At 52.0% G+C, this 19,038-nt stretch overlaps 10 protein-coding genes across 10 annotated transcripts; 6 read left to right on the top strand and 4 right to left on the bottom strand.

Annotated features, from left to right (window-relative positions):
- Positions 1 to 1,786: 1,786 nt before the first annotated feature.
- Positions 1,787 to 2,648, bottom strand: J4E88_003447 (uncharacterized protein; the record flags this gene model as incomplete). Its single annotated transcript, XM_049397098.1, has 2 exons — positions 1,787 to 2,592; positions 2,642 to 2,648. The coding sequence occupies 2 exons, from the start codon at positions 2,646 to 2,648 to the stop codon at positions 1,787 to 1,789; spliced, it is 813 nt and encodes a 270-aa protein (XP_049257440.1).
- Positions 2,649 to 2,988: 340 nt separating this feature from the next.
- Positions 2,989 to 3,795, top strand: J4E88_003446 (uncharacterized protein; the record flags this gene model as incomplete). Its single annotated transcript, XM_049397097.1, has 1 exon — positions 2,989 to 3,795. The coding sequence occupies one exon, from the start codon at positions 2,989 to 2,991 to the stop codon at positions 3,793 to 3,795; it is 807 nt and encodes a 268-aa protein (XP_049257439.1).
- A 1,426-nt stretch (positions 3,796 to 5,221) lies between these two features.
- On the bottom strand, positions 5,222 to 6,168 carry J4E88_003445 (uncharacterized protein; the record flags this gene model as incomplete). The annotated part of the gene is made up of 3 exons (XM_049397096.1): positions 5,222 to 5,587; positions 5,640 to 5,968; positions 6,147 to 6,168. 3 exons carry the CDS (start codon positions 6,166 to 6,168, stop codon positions 5,222 to 5,224), a joined length of 717 nt encoding a protein of 238 aa, XP_049257438.1.
- Positions 6,169 to 6,807: 639 nt separating this feature from the next.
- Positions 6,808 to 7,543, top strand: J4E88_003444 (uncharacterized protein; the record flags this gene model as incomplete). Its single annotated transcript, XM_049397095.1, has 2 exons — positions 6,808 to 6,855; positions 6,908 to 7,543. The coding sequence occupies 2 exons, from the start codon at positions 6,808 to 6,810 to the stop codon at positions 7,541 to 7,543; spliced, it is 684 nt and encodes a 227-aa protein (XP_049257437.1).
- Positions 7,544 to 7,959: 416 nt separating this feature from the next.
- Positions 7,960 to 10,396, bottom strand: J4E88_003443 (uncharacterized protein; the record flags this gene model as incomplete). The annotated part of the gene is made up of 2 exons (XM_049397094.1): positions 7,960 to 10,221; positions 10,289 to 10,396. 2 exons carry the CDS (start codon positions 10,394 to 10,396, stop codon positions 7,960 to 7,962), a joined length of 2,370 nt encoding a protein of 789 aa, XP_049257436.1.
- Positions 10,397 to 11,142: 746 nt separating this feature from the next.
- On the top strand, positions 11,143 to 11,753 carry J4E88_003442 (uncharacterized protein; the record flags this gene model as incomplete). Its single annotated transcript, XM_049397093.1, has 2 exons — positions 11,143 to 11,674; positions 11,725 to 11,753. 2 exons carry the CDS (start codon positions 11,143 to 11,145, stop codon positions 11,751 to 11,753), a joined length of 561 nt encoding a protein of 186 aa, XP_049257435.1.
- Positions 11,754 to 11,949: 196 nt separating this feature from the next.
- Positions 11,950 to 12,833, bottom strand: J4E88_003441 (uncharacterized protein; the record flags this gene model as incomplete). Its single annotated transcript, XM_049397092.1, has 3 exons — positions 11,950 to 12,533; positions 12,618 to 12,725; positions 12,782 to 12,833. 3 exons carry the CDS (start codon positions 12,831 to 12,833, stop codon positions 11,950 to 11,952), a joined length of 744 nt encoding a protein of 247 aa, XP_049257434.1.
- An 850-nt stretch (positions 12,834 to 13,683) lies between these two features.
- Positions 13,684 to 15,429, top strand: J4E88_003440 (uncharacterized protein; the record flags this gene model as incomplete). The annotated part of the gene is made up of 5 exons (XM_049397091.1): positions 13,684 to 13,737; positions 13,793 to 13,828; positions 13,884 to 14,011; positions 14,061 to 14,295; positions 14,347 to 15,429. 5 exons carry the CDS (start codon positions 13,684 to 13,686, stop codon positions 15,427 to 15,429), a joined length of 1,536 nt encoding a protein of 511 aa, XP_049257433.1.
- A 544-nt stretch (positions 15,430 to 15,973) lies between these two features.
- On the top strand, positions 15,974 to 16,669 carry J4E88_003439 (uncharacterized protein; the record flags this gene model as incomplete). The annotated part of the gene is made up of 1 exon (XM_049397090.1): positions 15,974 to 16,669. One exon carries the CDS (start codon positions 15,974 to 15,976, stop codon positions 16,667 to 16,669), a length of 696 nt encoding a protein of 231 aa, XP_049257432.1.
- Positions 16,670 to 18,538: 1,869 nt separating this feature from the next.
- On the top strand, positions 18,539 to 18,997 carry J4E88_003438 (uncharacterized protein; the record flags this gene model as incomplete). Its single annotated transcript, XM_049397089.1, has 1 exon — positions 18,539 to 18,997. The coding sequence occupies one exon, from the start codon at positions 18,539 to 18,541 to the stop codon at positions 18,995 to 18,997; it is 459 nt and encodes a 152-aa protein (XP_049257431.1).
- Between the last annotated feature and the right edge of the window lie 41 nt (positions 18,998 to 19,038).

Genomic DNA, 19,038 nt, shown 5'->3' with positions numbered 1-19,038 from the left:
CTCCTGTAGTGGGACTGTGAGCGTAGCGGGAGAGTCCATGCATATGACACTTACTAGCATGTTCTTCCGCAAACGAGCCGGCAGATGTGGTATCAGACTCATCTCTAGCCATCGCGTGAACCTATCGTTGGAAGGTCTGCTAGAGATTGAGATTAAGTCTGAGTTCTCCGCCTCGTCGTAGGCTCGATATTCGCAGCCTTCGAGAAAGCTTCTACCTCCTTCCTGATGCTGTAGCCAGACCCTTAGCCATTTCTGATCGTTCTTGTTGGCGCGATCTAGTTTTGCGATCTTGGCTTGTTGAAGCAGGCAATCGTCGTCGGAGGTGTCAGTACTCAGCCTGGCAATGCGAAGCGCGGTAGAATCATACTGTAGTCTTTCAGCTTTCTTCTGATCTCTAAGACTTTCTCCCACTGAGGTCTGTTGGGAGGCTTCCTCATCTCCCATACGCTTCTCGCGAAGTTCTTCGTACTAGGATCTGTTCCATGTTCATCGACATAAGTGATGACATCTAACTCTTGTTCCAGGCAAAGCAGCTCAGCTTGCATGTACAGCAGGTTTCGAGCGTTTAGTTCGGCGAACTGCTTGAAGATTCCAAGTCCTTGGTTCAGATCATGTCCTATAAACTTTGCAAGTCCCGGGTAGCCATTCTGGATCTGATCGAGTAACATCGCGGTCATTGTACATTCTTCTACGAGGCAGATCAAAGCGATGAAGAGGTTTTGGGCATTATTGACCCCGCCTTCTTGGAGTTTTGGTGACGGGTTTCAGCCTTGCAGCTTGCAGTCAGCCGTGCAGTCAGCCAGTCAGCTTGGCATTTCAGTGGCGCGGTCCTCCAGCCCAATACTTTCCTCAGGCTGACTCCTACTGTTCTGTGCCACTGACCTTTCTTCCTGTACCCCTCCTTGAGGCTGGGGTACATTTGCGCCAAACGAATAGGACTACAGAAGACCCTGATAGATGTAGATATAAAGTCTCAGGCATAGTAGACCAATACAAGTCGACCTCCGGAGTTTTCGCTACAACCGACGTCAATGTACTACCCTAAAGATGAAGTTGTCGCAAGCGGAATATCGTACGAGCAACCAGGTACTTTGATACTGGGCTGTGATTCCGTTACACCATGGACCTGGAGTAAGTCGTCGCAAGCTCTTGGTACATTTTCTAAATTGAGTAGGAGAACAAGCAAAATACAATACTCAGCGAGACATCGACAAAACGAAGGCTCAGCAAACGCAATTTACACAGGTCGCGGAGTTGATGGGACGACAGCAGCAAGTAAATATAGTATCGCAAGACAATCACGCACCACAGACGCAACTATTACCGCAGATATCCCAACCACAGCAAGGACATCAAGACCCGCAATCGATTTACCAGCAGCAAGTTTACCTACCCCCGCACTTGTATCGCCAGCAGCAATTCTACCAACAGTGCCAGAGATCAAATTGGCAATGGGACCAATCGGGTCACTACTACCAACAGATCTATGACAATGATAGTACGTGCTTTCTGCCTCAACGGGACGTGTCGGTAGCTAATGTAATGAACCCAGTTCAGCAGTGGTACACAGTGTGGTGGGACTACAACGAGGGCCGCGCATACCGCAATTTGAGAGACGAGCATGGTGAGTAGCCCTCCTCTTATATCAGAAGCCTAGACAGTATGATAACGTGGATTAATAGGTCGTGATTATAGTGCATGGGTATAGCCCATCATCCGCTAGAGCCCGCATTTCTCATAAGCTAGACCTCCAGCAGTTAGCAAACCAAACTCCCAACTCTATACCTCACGCCTTCCCACCCATCCCATAACTATCATACGGGAAATCCTCCAAACTCCCATGCAACCTCCCCCACCCATCATCAATCTCCCCCGGCATACCAACCTTCCTCTTCCCTTCCTTCACCTCCACCTCACTCTTCTGCAACTGCTTCTCCTCATCCTCCTTGTGCTCGCCCGTCAACCCCGCCAGCACCTCCTTCTCCCTTCCCTTATACTCAACCAGCAACTCCGGATGCGGACACCACACAACCTGCATACCAGCCCGCCTCCCTGACTCAACGCCCGGCACGCTGTCTTCAAAGACGAGACATTCTTCTGGTTGGATGGGTGGTTGGCCTTCTGCTTCGAGCGACTTGTTGAGCGTGGAGAGGGCGAGGAGGTAGATATCTGGTGCGGGTTTACCGCGGCCAGAAGGTATTCTTGGGTCGTCGCCTAGGACTTGATGTTCCTTCTTGAAGTGTGCAAACAAATCCCCCAAATGCTTGCTCTTAATCTCAAAGTTGTTCTTGTTACTGCTTGTTGCGAGCGCCATGTGTACGCCCCTCTGCTTCAGCCCAGCAAGCAGGTCCATAACACCCGGTAGTGGCTTCGTGGTCGAAAAGATATCTTTCTGGAGTTCTTTTTGCTCGACGAGGAATTGCTCGTGGGAGATGGGGAGTTGTGCCCAGTCGTGGAATATCTTGCCTGCTTGAGGCCCGGGGCGTCCTTGCAGTTGTGCTTTTATGGACCAGGGGAGGGGTGGGCGGCCGTAGCGTTCGAGGATCGTGTTGGTTACTATGCTGTAGAGGTCTTCGGAGTCGATGAGGAGACCTGGGGGAGTTGTTAGTGGTGATGAGGGAAAGAACAGATGCTGGCTTACCGTCCATGTCGAAGAGCGCTGCTCGGATGCGGGGTGGTGGGGTAGTACTGAGGGCGGTTAGTATGGATGAGTTCAATCTCGAGGATGTTGCGTACGTAGAGCTCATATTTGGTGTATCTCGAGAGGTTCTAGTCGACGATTTGGCTGTTTCAAGGTGTTATGCAGGTTCAATTGAGGCTCCTCAAAAAGTTGGGGTTAGGTGAATGTTTACCCCACGTGGCCGAGGCACGCTAGTCGGACCCCCGACCACAGACGTCACTTCGAAAACAGATCGACCTTTTCTCCAAACACATCCGCATAACTTATACACACTTTACGCGTCAGCTCTACTTTAGAATTAAGCTAGAATGGCATCACAGGAAGAAACAGCGACGAAAGCAGAAGCATCTGCAATCGAGCCCTCAACCCCAGAAATCTTCCCTCCAGACGAGGAGAAAAAGCTACTCGACGAATCCAACACGGAGAAAGCCTCAGCGAACAAAACCTTCACATCCGGCGAATACAACGGCGCGATACAAGGCTACGAAAAAGCCCTAGCAGTCTGCCCCTCCTACCTCGAATACGACATCGCCGTCCTCCGCTCCAACATCGCAGCCTGCCACCTCAAGCTCTCAGAATGGAAACAAGCCGTAGAATCCGCGACACAAGCCCTCGAAGCATTAGACCGAATAGACCCACCAGCGCAAAAAGAGCCAGAAAAAGATGGCGCGAACGAAACAACAGGCGGCGGCGGCGCAATCGCCGAAATCTCCGACACAACCGAACTCTACCTCGACGCTCTCACGCGGACAAACCACACCATAAACGACGTCCACAAACTCCGCACAAAAGCCCTCCTCCGCCGCGCAAAAGCCCGACACGAAGTCGGCGGCTGGGCCTCGCTCCAAGGCTCCCTAGAAGACTACCAAACCCTTTCCAAACCGCCCCACCAGCTTTCGAGCCTCGATCAAAAGGCCGTTCAAGCCGCATTGCGGAAGTTACCGGCGGAGTTGGATGAAGCGAAGAATACGGAGATGGCGGATATGATGGGCAAGTTGAAGCAGTTGGGCAATGGGATACTCAAGCCGTTTGGATTGAGTACGGAGAATTTCCAGTTTACCAAGGATGAGGGGAGTGGGGGGTATAGTATGAATTTTAATCAGGGGGGGAAGTAAGATCATGTTGGAATCGAGTAGGTTGAGTGCGTTGAAGAGATGGGTCTCAGGCTCGTGGACCAGATTGGATGAATAATGGACTAGATCCATGCAGTGTAGTTACGACCTGAAATATCATGTCAATACAGTGGGTTATGGGGAGTGCTTTGCGCGAAGGAAAGCAACTCACCATGAACATCTGTCAAAACGCGATATGCTCGCCAATCATTATAGCTCCACCACTGTATATACCATTCACGTGCTAACATAACACCCTATCATCAGCTGAAACCGCATATCATCAAGATCGAAAAGACACATACCAGAATCATCATAAACCTGCCGGTAAAAATGCCCCGCCATATCTGCTCGCCATTCCAGCGGTCCTTGTAGTCTCACACGAACACGATGGCGCTGGTATACTTCCGGTGGGGGCTGGTCGTCTTCTTGGTGTTGTTGACCAAACAGTCCTGCGGTTTATGTTAGTTGACTTTGCTCTGGGGGTATCTGTTATGGGCGTTGTTACGCTGGCAGGTGTAGCTGTCTTGTGGAGCTGGCATGCGATTAGACCTTGGGATGGTTTGTTGGACGATTCTCGCTGCTTACGCATGGGGAATGGCGTTGTTGGAAGGGGGTCCGGGATAGGGACAAGGATATCGAGATCTCCAGGGGATGGATTTTTTAGTATTTCGGCACGGCTGAAGGGACTCAGAAGGGTGAGTATGTATGCTAGTTTGAGTATCATCTTGCTTGATGAACTGATGTGAAGACGCGGTCGTTTGAAGTGTTACTTTTGGTTGGATGTTGTCAAAATAAGAACTTGACATTTATTGTGTATGATCATGAAGCTGGCGACTGCAGGAGCTCATGATATCCGCCAGGCTTTACGGTCTGAGGGCCGCTTGAATGTGGCGCGGTCATGTTGAATACTTCAGAGTCTGACTGTGAGGGCGTATGGCTGTTAAAGGGCTTCACCGGTCTGTCAGGCTGATTATTTGCGTAGCTGACGTGTGGTGCAGCAACGCCGGGAGAGACATACGGGCTTTTGCTGACAGACTTAGGTTCACCTCCGTACAGTTCGTTTTCGTAGGCGGGTACTATACATATGAGAAAGATTTCCAAGAGTCATGGACTCTTGCATTGGATCACCCTACATTTTGCAATCTAGATTCAGTCATGAAAACATGATTCGTATTCTTTTGTCATATACTCCATGATGTGATCATTAACCCGCACTGCGCACCAGCACGCTAGGATAAGGACTCGGAAATACGCAAGCGACCTATAGATGCAACCTCTCTTCTCCATCTTTCAGTCAAGGTATCAGACTCCAACCCCTCTTGCCTCAAAAGAGATTGAGGCAGAAACGCCGGTCACCAGTCATGCGCGCCATGCCCACCCAATCAATCTCGTGCAGTCATACGCTTGTCGCAAGAAGATGGAGCAACTACGCCACTTCCTCAATCTTGGGCTTGTCGCCTGATGCGGCCGCCTCGGGGGTCTTGTCCTGACTGGCCTTGTTCTCGTCGTCGTTCTCGAGTTCGGGCATGTCGTCGTCATCGTCGTCGCTGTCGTCTCCGCCCATGCCGCCCATACCGGGCATGCCTCCCATTCCGCCGGCACCTCCCATACCCTGCATCATGCTGGCCATGTCCATGCCCTCCATTCCGGGCATACCGCCGCCGCCAGCGCCGAGCTTGCTGAAGTCGATGCCGCCGAAGCCACCGTCGCCACCGCCACCGCCGGCCATTGGGTTCATCTGGTTCATGGACTCGTCCTCGGGTGCCTCGTCTTGCTCGTCCTCGTCGACCCACTGTAATGAGTTAGCGTACTGCTCTTGAATGTTCCGATATCGCTCAGCCTACCTTGTCGAAGTTGGTCTTCAGGAAGTGCATCTTCTTGGTGTCCTTGAGCAGACGGGGCCAGAACTCCTCCTTCATCTCCTTCTTGCGCAGTACCATTGTGACATCGCGACCGCTGTGGCTTATCTTGGACTCTTTGGGGTCGATCTCGGCGAAGAACTCGAGGTCGATGGCGTATGTGCACTTCTTGGATGTTGAGGTGCCCTTGAAGCTGAGTGACTGCTCCTTAAGGTCTAGCTTGAGATCCGACTCGGGTACATCGGCGGCGACGATGGTGAGGTATACGTAGTTCTTCTCCGGGTCGTCGGCGGACGAGCGTTGCGCCCAGGTGACTGTTGCGCGTTAGCATTTGTTGAGTATAGTGGTTGCAGGCTCTGAAGATGGTATATATCGGTCGCGAAAGGCGGTGCGAGGCGCACGTGGAAACGAGGGCTGGGAGCGGGCGAGCAGCCATGTGGTGCGCTCCGATAACATCTCAGAGCTTGCATAGCGGGCAAGGCTGCAGCTTACCTTCGGGAGTGACAGTGGACATGTTGAGGGTGGAAGTTGTCTGTTGTTGTTTCCAATCGAGTTCGGAGAGTCGTTCAGGATGTGGGAGTGGTTTTACGTGGAGTGTGGTGTGTAGTTGTGGTGTAGTGTTTGTGTTGACGAAGCAGATTGAAGGTGGAAGAAATGCAGTATGTGGAGGGACTAGCGTGGAAAGCAATAGAAGCTCTATGGAAACTTGGAGTTGAGGGCCCCGGTTTTGGACGATCAATTACGGAAAGCAACTGGCAGGAAGATGCAGCGGCAGATTCGATAGGTGTCTTAGATGCGCCTTGCTGTCTCTCCCAGTGCTGCGTCGAGGCAATGCTGGATGCGATGCTTGGGGCTAGTGGGTTGTTGCGACTGCCCCGCGAAAGAGCTCAACGTCACAATGGGCCCGAGCTCGATCCTGGAGCGGTTGCAAGGCACCCGAACAACGCCTCGGACCCTTACACGTGCACTTCATTCCACCACAAATCACTGACCAACACGCTTCCACCGCAACCACATTAGCGAAGTTGACGAGACGCGCTGTCTGAACACCTTCACCGACACCCGCGTTATCCGCATCCACCTGCGCATACATCACCTCGATAGGGCATCGATCAATTCAATCGCGCAGCGCACATCACATTGAGCGCCCACCATGGAGACCATCAGAGGTCTCCTGTGGAAGCCCACACCCGAGGAACAAGTACACCCCCCTCTCCAAGTCCTTATCATCATCCCCTCTAACCCACCCCCAGAAGCGCAAATGCAACGCCCTCGTCCGCCAAAACGTCCGCAAACTCGACCGCGACATCCAACAACTCAAAGCAACCGAACAAAAAACCAAAACCCTCATCCAGCAATCCTCCAAGCGCGCCGCCCGCAACCCATCCATGGCCAAGCAAGCCAACCAAGACGTCCGCATCTTCGCCCGCGAGCTAATCCGCGTCCGCAAGCAAAACAACCGCCTCATGACGTCCAAAGCGCAGCTCAACAGCGTGCAGATGCAAGTCAACGAAGCGTTTTCGGTGCGGAAAATAGAAGGGAGTATCAAGGCGAGCACGGGCATCATGAAAGACGTGAATAGTCTGGTTAGGTTACCTGAGCTGACGGGCACGATGCGCGAACTTAGCTCTGAGCTTATGAAGGCGGGGATTATTGAGGAGATGCTGGATGATACGCTCGGCGAGAATGAGATGCTGGAGGGGGAGGCGGATGAGGCGGAGGAGGAGGTGGATAAGGTGTTGAGTGAGGTGCTCAAGGATCGGTTGCCGCCGAGTAAGGCCAAGGAGGAGGAGTTGCCGGCTGCGCCGCAGGCGGAAGAGGAGGAGGAAGAGGATCAGGCGGAGATGTTGGCGCAGATGCGGGGACGGTTGGAGGCGCTCAAGAGCTGAGTGGGAGGGGTTGTATATACAGGCATCTTTTGGGCTTTTTAGACTAGACAGAGCGTGCGTGATGCGCTGATTTGGTGTTGAGGCGTACTATAGGAGCAGTTGCATACCCCTAAATCTGAAGTGCGGACACGGTGGCACAGTCCATCTGTCGTAGCTAGCATGATCACCACATTTCTGTCAGGATTTACGTGGTAGCAACGTCTCTTCGTTCAAAGCGCGCGAACGCGACCCATGACGCCATGTCAAACTACATGCCTCATAACGTGTTTGGTATCAATTCGTAATCAGTCGTCCTCCCACGCACATGTATCCACCCACAACAAAGCTCTCCTCCAATCCATCATGACAACACTATTCATCTCTTCCGTACATCAACTCATAACAACAGAGGCTGAAACCCCAACACAGATAATCCCTCAATCCCCCCTGATAATCTTGCCAACAAACTTCAACTCCCATTCCTTAGGATCCTCGCCTACAAAGCGCGCATTTGCCTTCTGATCTAGCATCTGTATCGTCACAGCAATACCATCGTACCACTCCCTCACTTTATCAGCCGTATCCTCGCTCCAAACAGTGAGCACGCCGTCCGGACTGCGTGGCGTGGGTTTAGGAGGGACGCCGCGCATCTTAAGAAGCATATTGAGGATATCGCTAAACTTCTCGCCTTGCTGGGAGAGCAGCGAGGGGGACTTGTCGAGCGGCCATCTAGGATTACGGGGCGCTTGGTGGGGAGGGAGGTCTAGTTGAGGGGCTGGCGGCGATGAAGTAGATTGTAGGGCTGTGGCTAGATCGTTGTCAGCGCTGGGCGGGTGCTTGAATGCGTCGTCGGCTTCTGGGGCGGGTAGATTGGTGGACGGCATTTCCCAGGAGCGGAACAGCCAGCACATGCGCTCTACACAGGCGAGGAGGATGACGGCGACGAGGAAGGTTTCGAAGGGATTGGCTTGTTGACGCTGGAGGAGGCGTCGTTCCAGGTCATTCATTACGATGCGTGCTAGGCATGCGGCTCGCTTTTCTGTCGCGCCCATGAGCTGCGTGGTGATGAGACTGTAGGAAGACTCGTGCTCGAGGGGCGTGATGGGCGTGCGAATGGCGTCCTCCATATCTCCTGGTGCCAATGTCGACGGAGTGATGGTAGGCGCGAGCGAGGGATTTGAAAAGAGAAACCATTCAAAGTTCCGGGACGTGAGCACGCGCGTGAGATTCCAGAGTTCTAGGGCCTTTGATATTAGTCCATCTGCGCTTGACGATGCAACGCTCTTGGCGGTCTGTACAGTCATCCTCATGAAGTTCGAGTCTTCGGTATCGGCAAAGTGGCCCCCCATCTTCTTGATATAGTGGTCTAGCTTCCCACTGACATCGTCATCACTGTCTATGAGTTCGAGATCCGGAGTAGCCAGTCCAGCGAAGATCGCAGGATCGATGTCCGCGTTTTGCGCTGTCTGCGTCTGCTGACACTTCAACGGCGTGAAAGTAGCAAAGATACCGGAATGAGGGAAGTGGGTTGCTTCTATGCGCCCTGGAGTCTGATCGAGCCGTATCTGGCCCTTGGCTTGATTTGTTGCATGGAATGCTAACACGCTATGAAGACCTGCAGAGTAGAGACCGAACTCTTCTGCAATCCTTGTCCTGATACATGGCTGCTTCCATAATCGCGCACTCTCGACGTTCTGACAGGTGTTGCATGGGTTGTCGCCCGAACATGGCTTTTTGAGCATGCGACACCGAATGCACGCACCTCGCTTGCGCACCTCCTGTACTTCTTTCCGCCTGGAGTCTGTGAAACGTCCCCTGACCTTGGGCTTGGCCGGCTTCTGGTTCATGCTGAAGTCGGTGGTGAAGTGGGTCTGGTTGCCTGGGCTCATTGCAAGTGGTCGTTGATGGCTCATTCCCTTATTTAAGTGGTCGTTCGCGTGCATCTGCTCCTTGCCATGGTCTTGTAGCATCGGGTCCAGTGAGTTGGGCTGTATGTTCGGCCAATGTCCTCGTCCTTGGGGATGGAAGAACTTGCCGTCTGACATACCCTGCATACCATGTGCTGAGAGATTCATGTCCGACTCCATAGGCATACCGTTTGACAGCGGCATGAGGTCATTCGCTGCTGATGCTGCCATGACGAGAGACGGAACCATGTGCGACATCGATCCAGAGCTTGACAAAGGCATATGACCCATGTGTGGTGATGCAGTTGGAGAGTGATGTAATGATCCATTGAACTGGTACATGGAGGGCATTGCTGGCGCATGCGACATGTCCATCCCGTGTGAGAGGCCGCCCATATCAGAGCCATCGGGCCGATCATCCTGTATCAGGAACTCTTCCAAAAGCCCTGCATGGCTCGCATTGTTGTTATGGTTGTGGTTGCCATGGTTGTGCGCTTGCGACGGCTGCTTCTCTGCCATGCGCTTCCCAGAGAGGTCCAGATGTTGTCGCGACACCTCCGCCAGCGTCTCAAGCGCAGACAACTGCTTCGACGGCGCAAAAGGAAGGTTCATCTTCTGGCCATGCTGCATCTGGCTCGGTCCGGGTGCGTTGGTGGTGGCCGTCTGCGTCATATTGTCGGGGAGTGGCAGCTCGTGCATCTGCAGCAGCGCGCGCTGGCGGTCTTGAAGCGGTAAAGCGGGACATTTCTTGACGAGATGATTCGTGAGACTGTCTATGCGGCCTTTGGGAAACTGCGATGTGTAAGCTATTATTGCTCACTCTACACCGTCAACTTTTTTGCGGAGCGGGGTCACTCACCTTTTCGCCGCACGACTTGCACGTGTGCTGGTAGCGGTTGCTTGCATCTTCCAGCTTCGGTCCGCGCTCGAAGTACTCGAGAATCAACTGGTTGGGTCGACGACCCATGATGGGCCCAAAAGTTGCGTTCAATTGTGTGGTGGGTGACGAAAGATTACTGCCGGAAGTATTTGGCGGTCAGTAGCCGGCGGTCCAAGAAAGCTGAGGTCTGCTATGGTTGGTCGGTCCGTTAGCCCTCATCTGACATCATAACCCATCTTTCACTCGAGCTTCATAACTATCACTACTGCGCCAGCGCTATACCTAGATGCCTGAATTTAGTCATTGGCAATCATTTTCACGTATCTGAACGATGTGCCGATGGTTGAATGCTGACAGCGTCCAGCTCGCGCATCTTCAGGAGAAGACCACACGTCACAAGCCGCAAACTCACTAGGCCAACGAGATGAATAGAGCGCAGGTGCATAGACGCACATGATGCATCACTGTATGCCACGTTTCGGCCTCGAAAGACCATGGACGCGTTCCTGACTAGAGACGCGACTAACCAGGATGCAACGCGCCCTGCATGCGAATACATACGGAGCGAGTCAGGAGAGGTCGATGCATCCATCTGATCCAAGATCAGCTAGGCTTTTGTCATGACCGCATGATCACAATGGCGATTTCGCTCCCTTGGTCTTTCTTTTTGGGTAACGAAATCATGACGTCCGCACTAGTCACGCCAAGTCAAGTAGACTGGAACCTGGACTACGACATCGACATGTCCGGATACATGTAAACAAATTCCTAATCCATATCAACGCCTAAGACCTCCCATCCGCCCCAGGCAAAAAACTTTTTGAACCATCAAAATGCCGACAACGAAATCCCCAGCCGCAAACCCAACCATCACACCCGACCCATCTCAGAACGGCTCCACGATCCGCAAAGCGTTTCTCCTCGAAGCCTTCGCCAACCTCTTCACCATCCCGCTGATAACAAACACGCGCTGGACGCTCTCCCTGCTCCTCAACAATCCCTCCCGCGATATCAACCCTGCCTCAGTCCTCTTTGCTCGTCTGTGCGGCGGTTTAATCGTAGGCGGTCTAACATCCGCTTTACTCGCCGGCGCGACCAATACGCGCAATGGGATCGAGAGCCGACGACCTACGTATATGCTCTTGGGGCTCGGAGAGGCGGCTTTGATCCCAATGATCGTGTTGGATCTGTTGGAGGGAGGGGGGCCGGGTGCGGCGCTGAGCAAGAAGGTCGCTGCGGTCAGTGTAGCGTGTTTGGTGCCGCCGCTTTTGTGGAGGTTGTACGTGCTTTTTGTGAGGCCGGATCTGCTCGGTCGGTACACGGAGGAGAAGACGGGTGGCGGTGCTGCGAGGAGGAGTGATGGATGTAAGTATTGTGTGCGGAACGGGCGAAAGTGTACCGCTGATTTGATCTAGATGGTGCTATTAATACCCGCGTAGACTGAGACGGGGGAGAAGCTGAGAGATAATCCATGGAAGTGGCATCTCATCCCTTGCAATGCTCTTTTGAAGTTCGGTGTCTTGTAGATTGCTTTCCGAATTATGATACTTTTCCATGCCCTATGTGCAGGACAATTCTCCCTAAACGCCTCGCTGAAATCATATGCAATGTGTCTCTCAGACATTCAGATGGTATAGTGCTCAGTCTGCGAAGCCTCCCCACTCCGCCTCGGAATCTTCGTCATCCTCAGCCTCTTCTGTCATCTCCACTTCCTGCCCCCTCCAAGCTCTTAACCTATCATCAGCCAAAACCTCTTTCGCCGCATTCCTCAGCGTCTTCAACTTGCCCTCCTTGGCCATCTTCTCAATCGGCAACACCAGAGTCTCCACCGTCTCTTTCTTGTCTTCCTTCTCCCACGCCTCTCCCTCAACCTTCTCCATCTCATCGACGTAAACATCCATGACATGGTATCTCAGTCCATTGGGGATCCTCATATTCTCGCACTCCAGCGGGGTCTCCTCCACAACGGCATTCCATTGTTCCACCAAGCTCTTCTTCCATTTCTTATTGCTGAGGAAGGTGAAGGACGCGTTTACGTATTGGCGGATGAGGTAGAGGTACTTGTCTAGTCTGAGGGCTTCGATGCGGGTCCATTCGCGGGACATGGTGAGGAAGAAGGCGCGGATGAAGGGGAGTACGACGGGAGTTCGGAGGGCTGAGACTAGCGAGGCGAGGTCGCGCGATAGGCCTTGCTGGAGGGCGGGTTTGTCTTGCATCCATAGGCCTAAAGGTTTCTGTTAGCCTTTGTAGGATGGGTTACGGAGTGCCTAGGAGGAGTGTTTTAGGCCAAGGCACAAAGAGCGCGTACAATAGAATAGGCCCTTCCATAGCTTCAGGAGGTCTAGTTCTGATATCTCTGATTGCGCGCCGAGGTATGTCTTGAGTGAATCGAGTGCATTGTCGCGAACTTTCTTGTCTGTCGCAAACGTTAGCGTTCCGTCCAAGTGTCTTCTCAACGTAGTGGTTTCGTACCGCTAGAAGCAAGGTTCCTGATGAAGGGGTTATTTTGCGCGTCTGATGCCATGATGTGCTGTGTTGTGTCGCGACGATGTCTTCGCTCTGAGGCCTGACATGCGGGCCGAACTTTTTTTGGAGGGCTCATGAAAGCCGCTAAGATAGCGATAAGGCACCATGGCCGCGCCACATGCGAATTAGCGCACGTTGGAGCACTTGGGAGAACACACGTAGTTCAGGCACGACAAGTCATTGCCCTGCGCGATCCTGTTGCTAGAATTATGCCTGAAGAAGTTCTATATGTTGACTTCGGGATTTGCGTTCTGGAGCGCGTTACGGCTAGAGATACTGCCTAAGAGACCTGTCCCAGGATTCTACTAACTTCGACGCGTAGCAGATAATGCGGCGTCTAAACGCCTTCTCTGTACAAACCCTTTGCGAGGCTTTTAAAACGTTTAGAAAGAAGTACAGATCTGTATCTTTACTACCTAGGTAGCTAGCTAGATAGAAAGCTCTAGGATTAACTAGTACAAACTAGGTAAGGCGTACTAGCTATATCGTCCGTGCTCTTGCTTACTAAGCATTGCTTGCCGTTAGTTACAGTCACGCACTAACTCTAGCAGCTAGGTGCCTAACTTTACTTTCCTAACAGCGTAAAGGATAAACATCTAACAAAAACTATCTACGTTAATAATCTCTTCTACGTACTAGTATTGCTAGAATCTAGGAACGCCGGCTAGTCTACTGTCTTCTAGGTATGTAACCTGTTTGTCACCTACGCCGCGGCACAGCCTACCTAGTTATCTAGCAACGCGGCACTTGTTCTAAACACAGCTCGACTCTATCACAAAAGATCCTGAACATGCCGGGCAAGCTGAGAGAGAAGGCTAACGCGATACAGTTGCAGAGGGATGCCATCCATGGTCGTAATCCCGGCCAACGGACACGAGAGGCGCCGTGTCCTAGTAGACCGCGTAAGTACTTCCCAAACCTCGTTTTCACGCGTTCTAATACTAAAACTATCTTTAGGTGCATTCAATCGTGTCAAACCGCGTTCAGAACGGCGTTAGTATTCCTTCACCCTATGTGGTCCGTGCGCGATGCTGATATCAGGGTCTAGGACGAGCAGTACCTTGTGCGCTGGACATCGGACACCTCGACAACGAAACCGCCGCTCAGCTGGCACTCGGTTAAGGACTTAGTGCGATGCCTAGAGCAGATCCAGGACTACCTCGAGGTGAGGGAGAAGTAAGCGGCATCTCAGTACTAGCTTTCGGCATCTTACTAACCTATCTAGGAACCTACCGCTACCTTCAGACACAAAACCTTCGAGGAAAAGAAAGAGTCCTGATGGGGGTTCATCGTGCGAACGCCGCTCTTCACCATTCGATCGACGTTTACAAGAGAGTCGTACGCCGTCAGCCTCTCGATCTTCATCCGTGTCATCTGCGGCAACAGTCACGTCTCAAGCCAGTGACATCTACAACGGCGTTTTGGATGCTGATGAATATGGCCATGTCTTCTGTAGACAAGTGAGTCTTTACGCCCAGGTTCCCTTCGGGTTCTTCACTGACATGCGACAGGCCGCAGGTCATGACATACCCGAACTTGACATTCGTAGCGTGCCCACGCCGGAGATGAACCGCATTGCGCATCGTTCGAGTGTAGACAAAGCACTTATGTACATCCGCAATGAATATGTCCGGAGACTAGCAAAAGTACCAGGCAAACCCATTCACTTGTTCAATGTGGTCGACAAAGCCACTCCCTCACTGCGCTTCCGGTACATCTCCGAATATGTCCTAGATGAGCAACAAGGTGTCTACCGCGCGTCACTAGAAACACAGCAAGGCTGCTCACAGTGTTCACCCCACATGGGTCGTGACATCGGATGCGAATACACAAAGAAGTGTGACTGTCTGGAATACGCTGCAGTGGATGAGAGCCGCCTCGATGAAGAAAGAAAGCGGGAATACCAACTTGCGCTCGAGAATGGAGATTCAACAATGGGCTTTCCGAAGAAATTCCCTTACTTCGCCGAAGGCACGAAACGAGAGAAGACCGGCTGTCTCGTACCCTTTTACCTTAACTCCCGTCGTCCAATCTACGAGTGCAATGATAAGTGCAACTGCGGCCTCAATTGTCGCAACAAGAACGTCCAATTCGGGCGTCAGGTTGAAGTGGAAATCTTTAGAGCGAATGACGGGCGTGGCTGGGGTCTCCGCTGCAAACAAGATCTCCACGAAGGCCAATTCATCGACACTTACCGCGGCGAAGTCATAACAGATGCCGAAGCCACGCGCCGCGAAACCTCGTCGTCAAAAGCAAAAGCGTCCTATCTGTACTCGCTCGACAAGTTCGCTGAGTCAGAAGGCCTCAAAGAAGAAGATCTCTACGTTGTGGATGGCGAGTTCATGGGCGGACCGACGAAGTTCATCAATCACTCATGTGACCCTAACTGTCGGCAATACACTGTCTCGTACAACAAGCATGATCCGAGAGTTTATGACATCGCGTTCTTTGCACGAAGGTTTATCCCCAAGGGCGAGGAATTGACGTTTGATTACCTTGATAAGGAAGAGGGGGAGGAGATGGATGAGCCGGGTGAGGGGGCGCTTCCTTGTCTTTGCGGGGCGAAGAATTGCCGCAAGTGGCTGTGGACGTGAGGATAGTGCCGTACAAGCGCACGCGACATACTACAAAGTTTAGGCCGGCGTGTGAGAGAAGGGGAAATACCTGTCAGACTGGTGAGGGGGTTATCTTCATGTGACGACTGCATTGCTCTGCATCGGCGATGAGCGTTCTGGCGTCTGCATTCTCATTTCGTCAACTATGATAGAGTCCCATATCCAATTCTCCTTTCAGAAGCCTTGTTTCGTGTCCAACGTTGTCTTTGTCCATGCTGATGGGTAGGCGCAACTAATCGCCCGTGCTTTTCGTCGTTCGTCTATCAGTATCGTCTAGACTGAACCACCAATTGCATCACTAACTTGCTTCCTGAACTACACCCATCACACCGGAACAAAGCTACGTTAATTATAATTGCCTAGAACACAACATAGGTGTAGGAAAAAGTGGTGCGGGCCGGTAAGTTACCCGGTAGCACAGTTAGCGCTCGGACCACCACCCACGCTCTCACCGAGAACCATTCAGTCCCTTGACCTCCAACTGCAATTTTCCGCCCCATCTGCTTGTTCATTTCTCTTTGTAATGAAGCCCAGCCTGCCTAACGAGGTAGACCGCGAGGATACGCCTGATCCGCCGGTAGTGGATTACCTTGACCGACTCCGAGATGACCTGTTGGAACGACTCCGTTGGGACGTTTTCGGCTCGTTGAACGACATCCAAGTCAAAGATCCTGGAAATGCTCTCACGCCCTTCATGGGCGCTAGCATCGCCTCAGAGTCCTTGGCAAGTCCCCCGTTCACCAAAATCTCGGTCTACATCGACGTCTGCGAGGAGAAACGCAACATGGACGAGCAAGAGGAGGAAGACCGATACGCTGCCCCAGAGCCGCTGATCATCGACAAGGAGGATGGCTCTTCTATATCCTTACATGATTTCGTCTCGCAAGTCCACTCATACCTCAATGTCAATAAGGAAGAGATTATGCAATGCGAAGACGAACTGTACATGAACCCGGTGGACTTGGGCGACGGTGTCAAAGCGGTGGAAGTCGTCCCTGATGATGATGACAGGGACTGGGCAGATGGATCTAGAGAAGACCACGAGTTCAGTCATTTCCTTCGAAGCGGCAACATCCCAGAAGGAAGTCGAGTCTTTTTCGATAGGGCTATGATTAACCAAATCGATCAGGACGAATATTGCATTCACGTGGTTCTTTTCGTTGAGGGCAATGATGGAGAAACGCTGGATTCGTTTTGGGGGAGGAAAAACAGGCCGTAGCACTAAAGCAGCCAAATAGCGGGATGAAACTGGTCCATCGAGTCGTCTCAGCGAGTTTGCAGGCGCCTATGCTGCGATGCGATGGGCAGCACTGCCGAAGCAACGCATAGGAGGCTCCATTGAAGTCGACGCAGAATTTGACTGCCAGCCCCAAGCAATTGCGCTGAGAGCCCAAGGACTACAGGGCGGAGATGCGACGTCGAGGCTCTGTTCGCTTGCTGCCAGTGCTCACGATGTCGAACCATTGGCACCCGAAGAACCTCTACAGGCTCGGTCAATGGGACAAGATTACCCAACGAGACAGACCCAGCTTCGACATGGCGTCGCTCATCTCATCATCAAATGCACCAACGTGGCGCACTCGCAAAGAGACAGGCAGTGGAAGGCCCTGTTCAGTGCGGACCAGGAAACCTTTGTCTTAACAGCTCCTGCTTTACGTATGCCCATTGTCATATATCCAAGAACTGTGCTAACATGAACGTCCTTTCTAGGCAACTCTGATGGTATTTATATTCCATTTCTCATCCTTGCTCGAGTCACAACTAATCCCGTCGCTCAAATTATAGGTAAATGTGGTTTCAAATCGAACAATTGTGGCGAGAAGTATATCCCCAACTGCGATGCGAAAGCAATGTGTGGCATTGATCCAGCCGATGGACAGACTTCATGTGGCTTGAAATTATGTTGCTCTTTCTACGGCTGGTGTGGTACAGAAGATGTACATTGTAAAGATCCCGAGCCTCAGTATGATAAGTACTACAAGACACATACTCGGCGCGTTGTTTGAAGCCACTGCTTATTAATTGTAGGTAAAACGCCTTGTCAGGCTGGCTTTGGCTCTTGTGACATCAAACCTTTCCCATCATGTGGGAACTACATTGATCATGATCGCCTAGAACACGGGATAGTGCATCGTACTACGATGTTCTGCCACTCATCAACTGACACGTATCAAGTCTCGAACGACTCTGACATCAAGTCGCCGAAAAAGTACCAGTGAACCCCGCAGTGGTCTACCACACGTACCAAAGTCCTCGAGATTTAGCCTCGTGTCAGGCCAAGGGGGGATGCAGTACCTCACTTCAGCGGGTCAGGAACCAAAGTCTCGACTCGACTCAATGTGCGCGGTCTTCGCTTTTGGCCATGCCACCCCAGTGATCTCGCCGTGGAAATGCGCTTTGGTCGCGGAGTGGCTATCTTGGGCTCACATTCCAACGACATAGACCCTCGAACTGTGATTAACGAGGATGACAACGGCCAGTAATCTCTCCTCAAAATATAAGTGGTGTTAGCAAGCTCTGTAGGCCAAGTTGCGGTCACTAAGCCATGACATATGGAGCAGAAACAGTGTAGTTCATAGCATACGCCGTGAGGTACCTGAAGACTCAGCCCACCCATCTGGAACTTGACCCTTATGATAATCTTGATGTTCGCGCGACCGGCCCCGCGGCACCTGACAGTGTGGTTTCGGTACACGGCTACGTAGCCGAGATCGCATTCGCTGACAAGTGGATTGTACTTTGGTAAATGGATCCGAAACAGTAAATTAGCAGCGCTACGATTGGGCGAGACGGTTGCATTGTGACTATCGTGCAGTCGTCACATATAGCGCCGTGATCACCCGTCTTTGCGCTGACACGTAAGTATTGTGATATCTGGTACAAGAAAAAAGGAAATAGACATGTCTACACCGCAGCCGTCCAGGTATACGTCAGTTGAGCATGCGCTTCCCTATTAAATCCGCAGTTCATGAATTATCAGGGTCTCTCTACATACCATAAGTCCACTTCCAAGATTGCGCAACCAAAGCACTTCCTTAACAGTGACTCCGGTCTCACTGTGCCACCATAACCCCGCTGCGACACCGACATGCAGATGTTTGCAACCATTCTAGAAAAGCTGCGGCTTATTCCCAACACAACAAACGAGGGAAAGACACAAGACGAAGAAGGCATACCATATGTCCAACTCAACGACGAATACGACACAACCCTCCGGTTATCATGGACAAACGATCCAAAGAAACTGTACTTGTCTGCGTGTTTCGACCCGAAGCGGGAGGCGAATGTTGCAAAAGACTACAACATTGAAGGTCTTTGTCCAGTGGTCAAGGAAACCAAAGGCGACGAATTCATACTACGGGACAACGACGGCCGGTATTATCTCTGGGACGCATGGGTGGGTGAGTTGATGAAGTTCCGGGATTGGTGGATCGAAGGCTTCACGACAAAAGAAGAGCTAGTGGAGAACCTGGTGTGCAACATGACAGAAGCGCAAGCGGACGTGGAATTCATCGAGCGGAAGCGTAGAGACAGTGTGGTAGACTAGTTTTGCCCTGCATCGTGTAGTCGACTTGAAGATCGGAATCG

Source organism: Alternaria novae-zelandiae, assembly GCF_023758075.1.
Source record: "Alternaria novae-zelandiae strain BMP 2774 chromosome Unknown scaffold_5, whole genome shotgun sequence".
NCBI lineage: Eukaryota > Fungi > Ascomycota > Dothideomycetes > Pleosporales > Pleosporaceae > Alternaria > Alternaria novae-zelandiae.
Note: the sequence above shows the minus strand (reverse complement) of the source record. Positions and strands in the feature narration are given on the sequence as shown.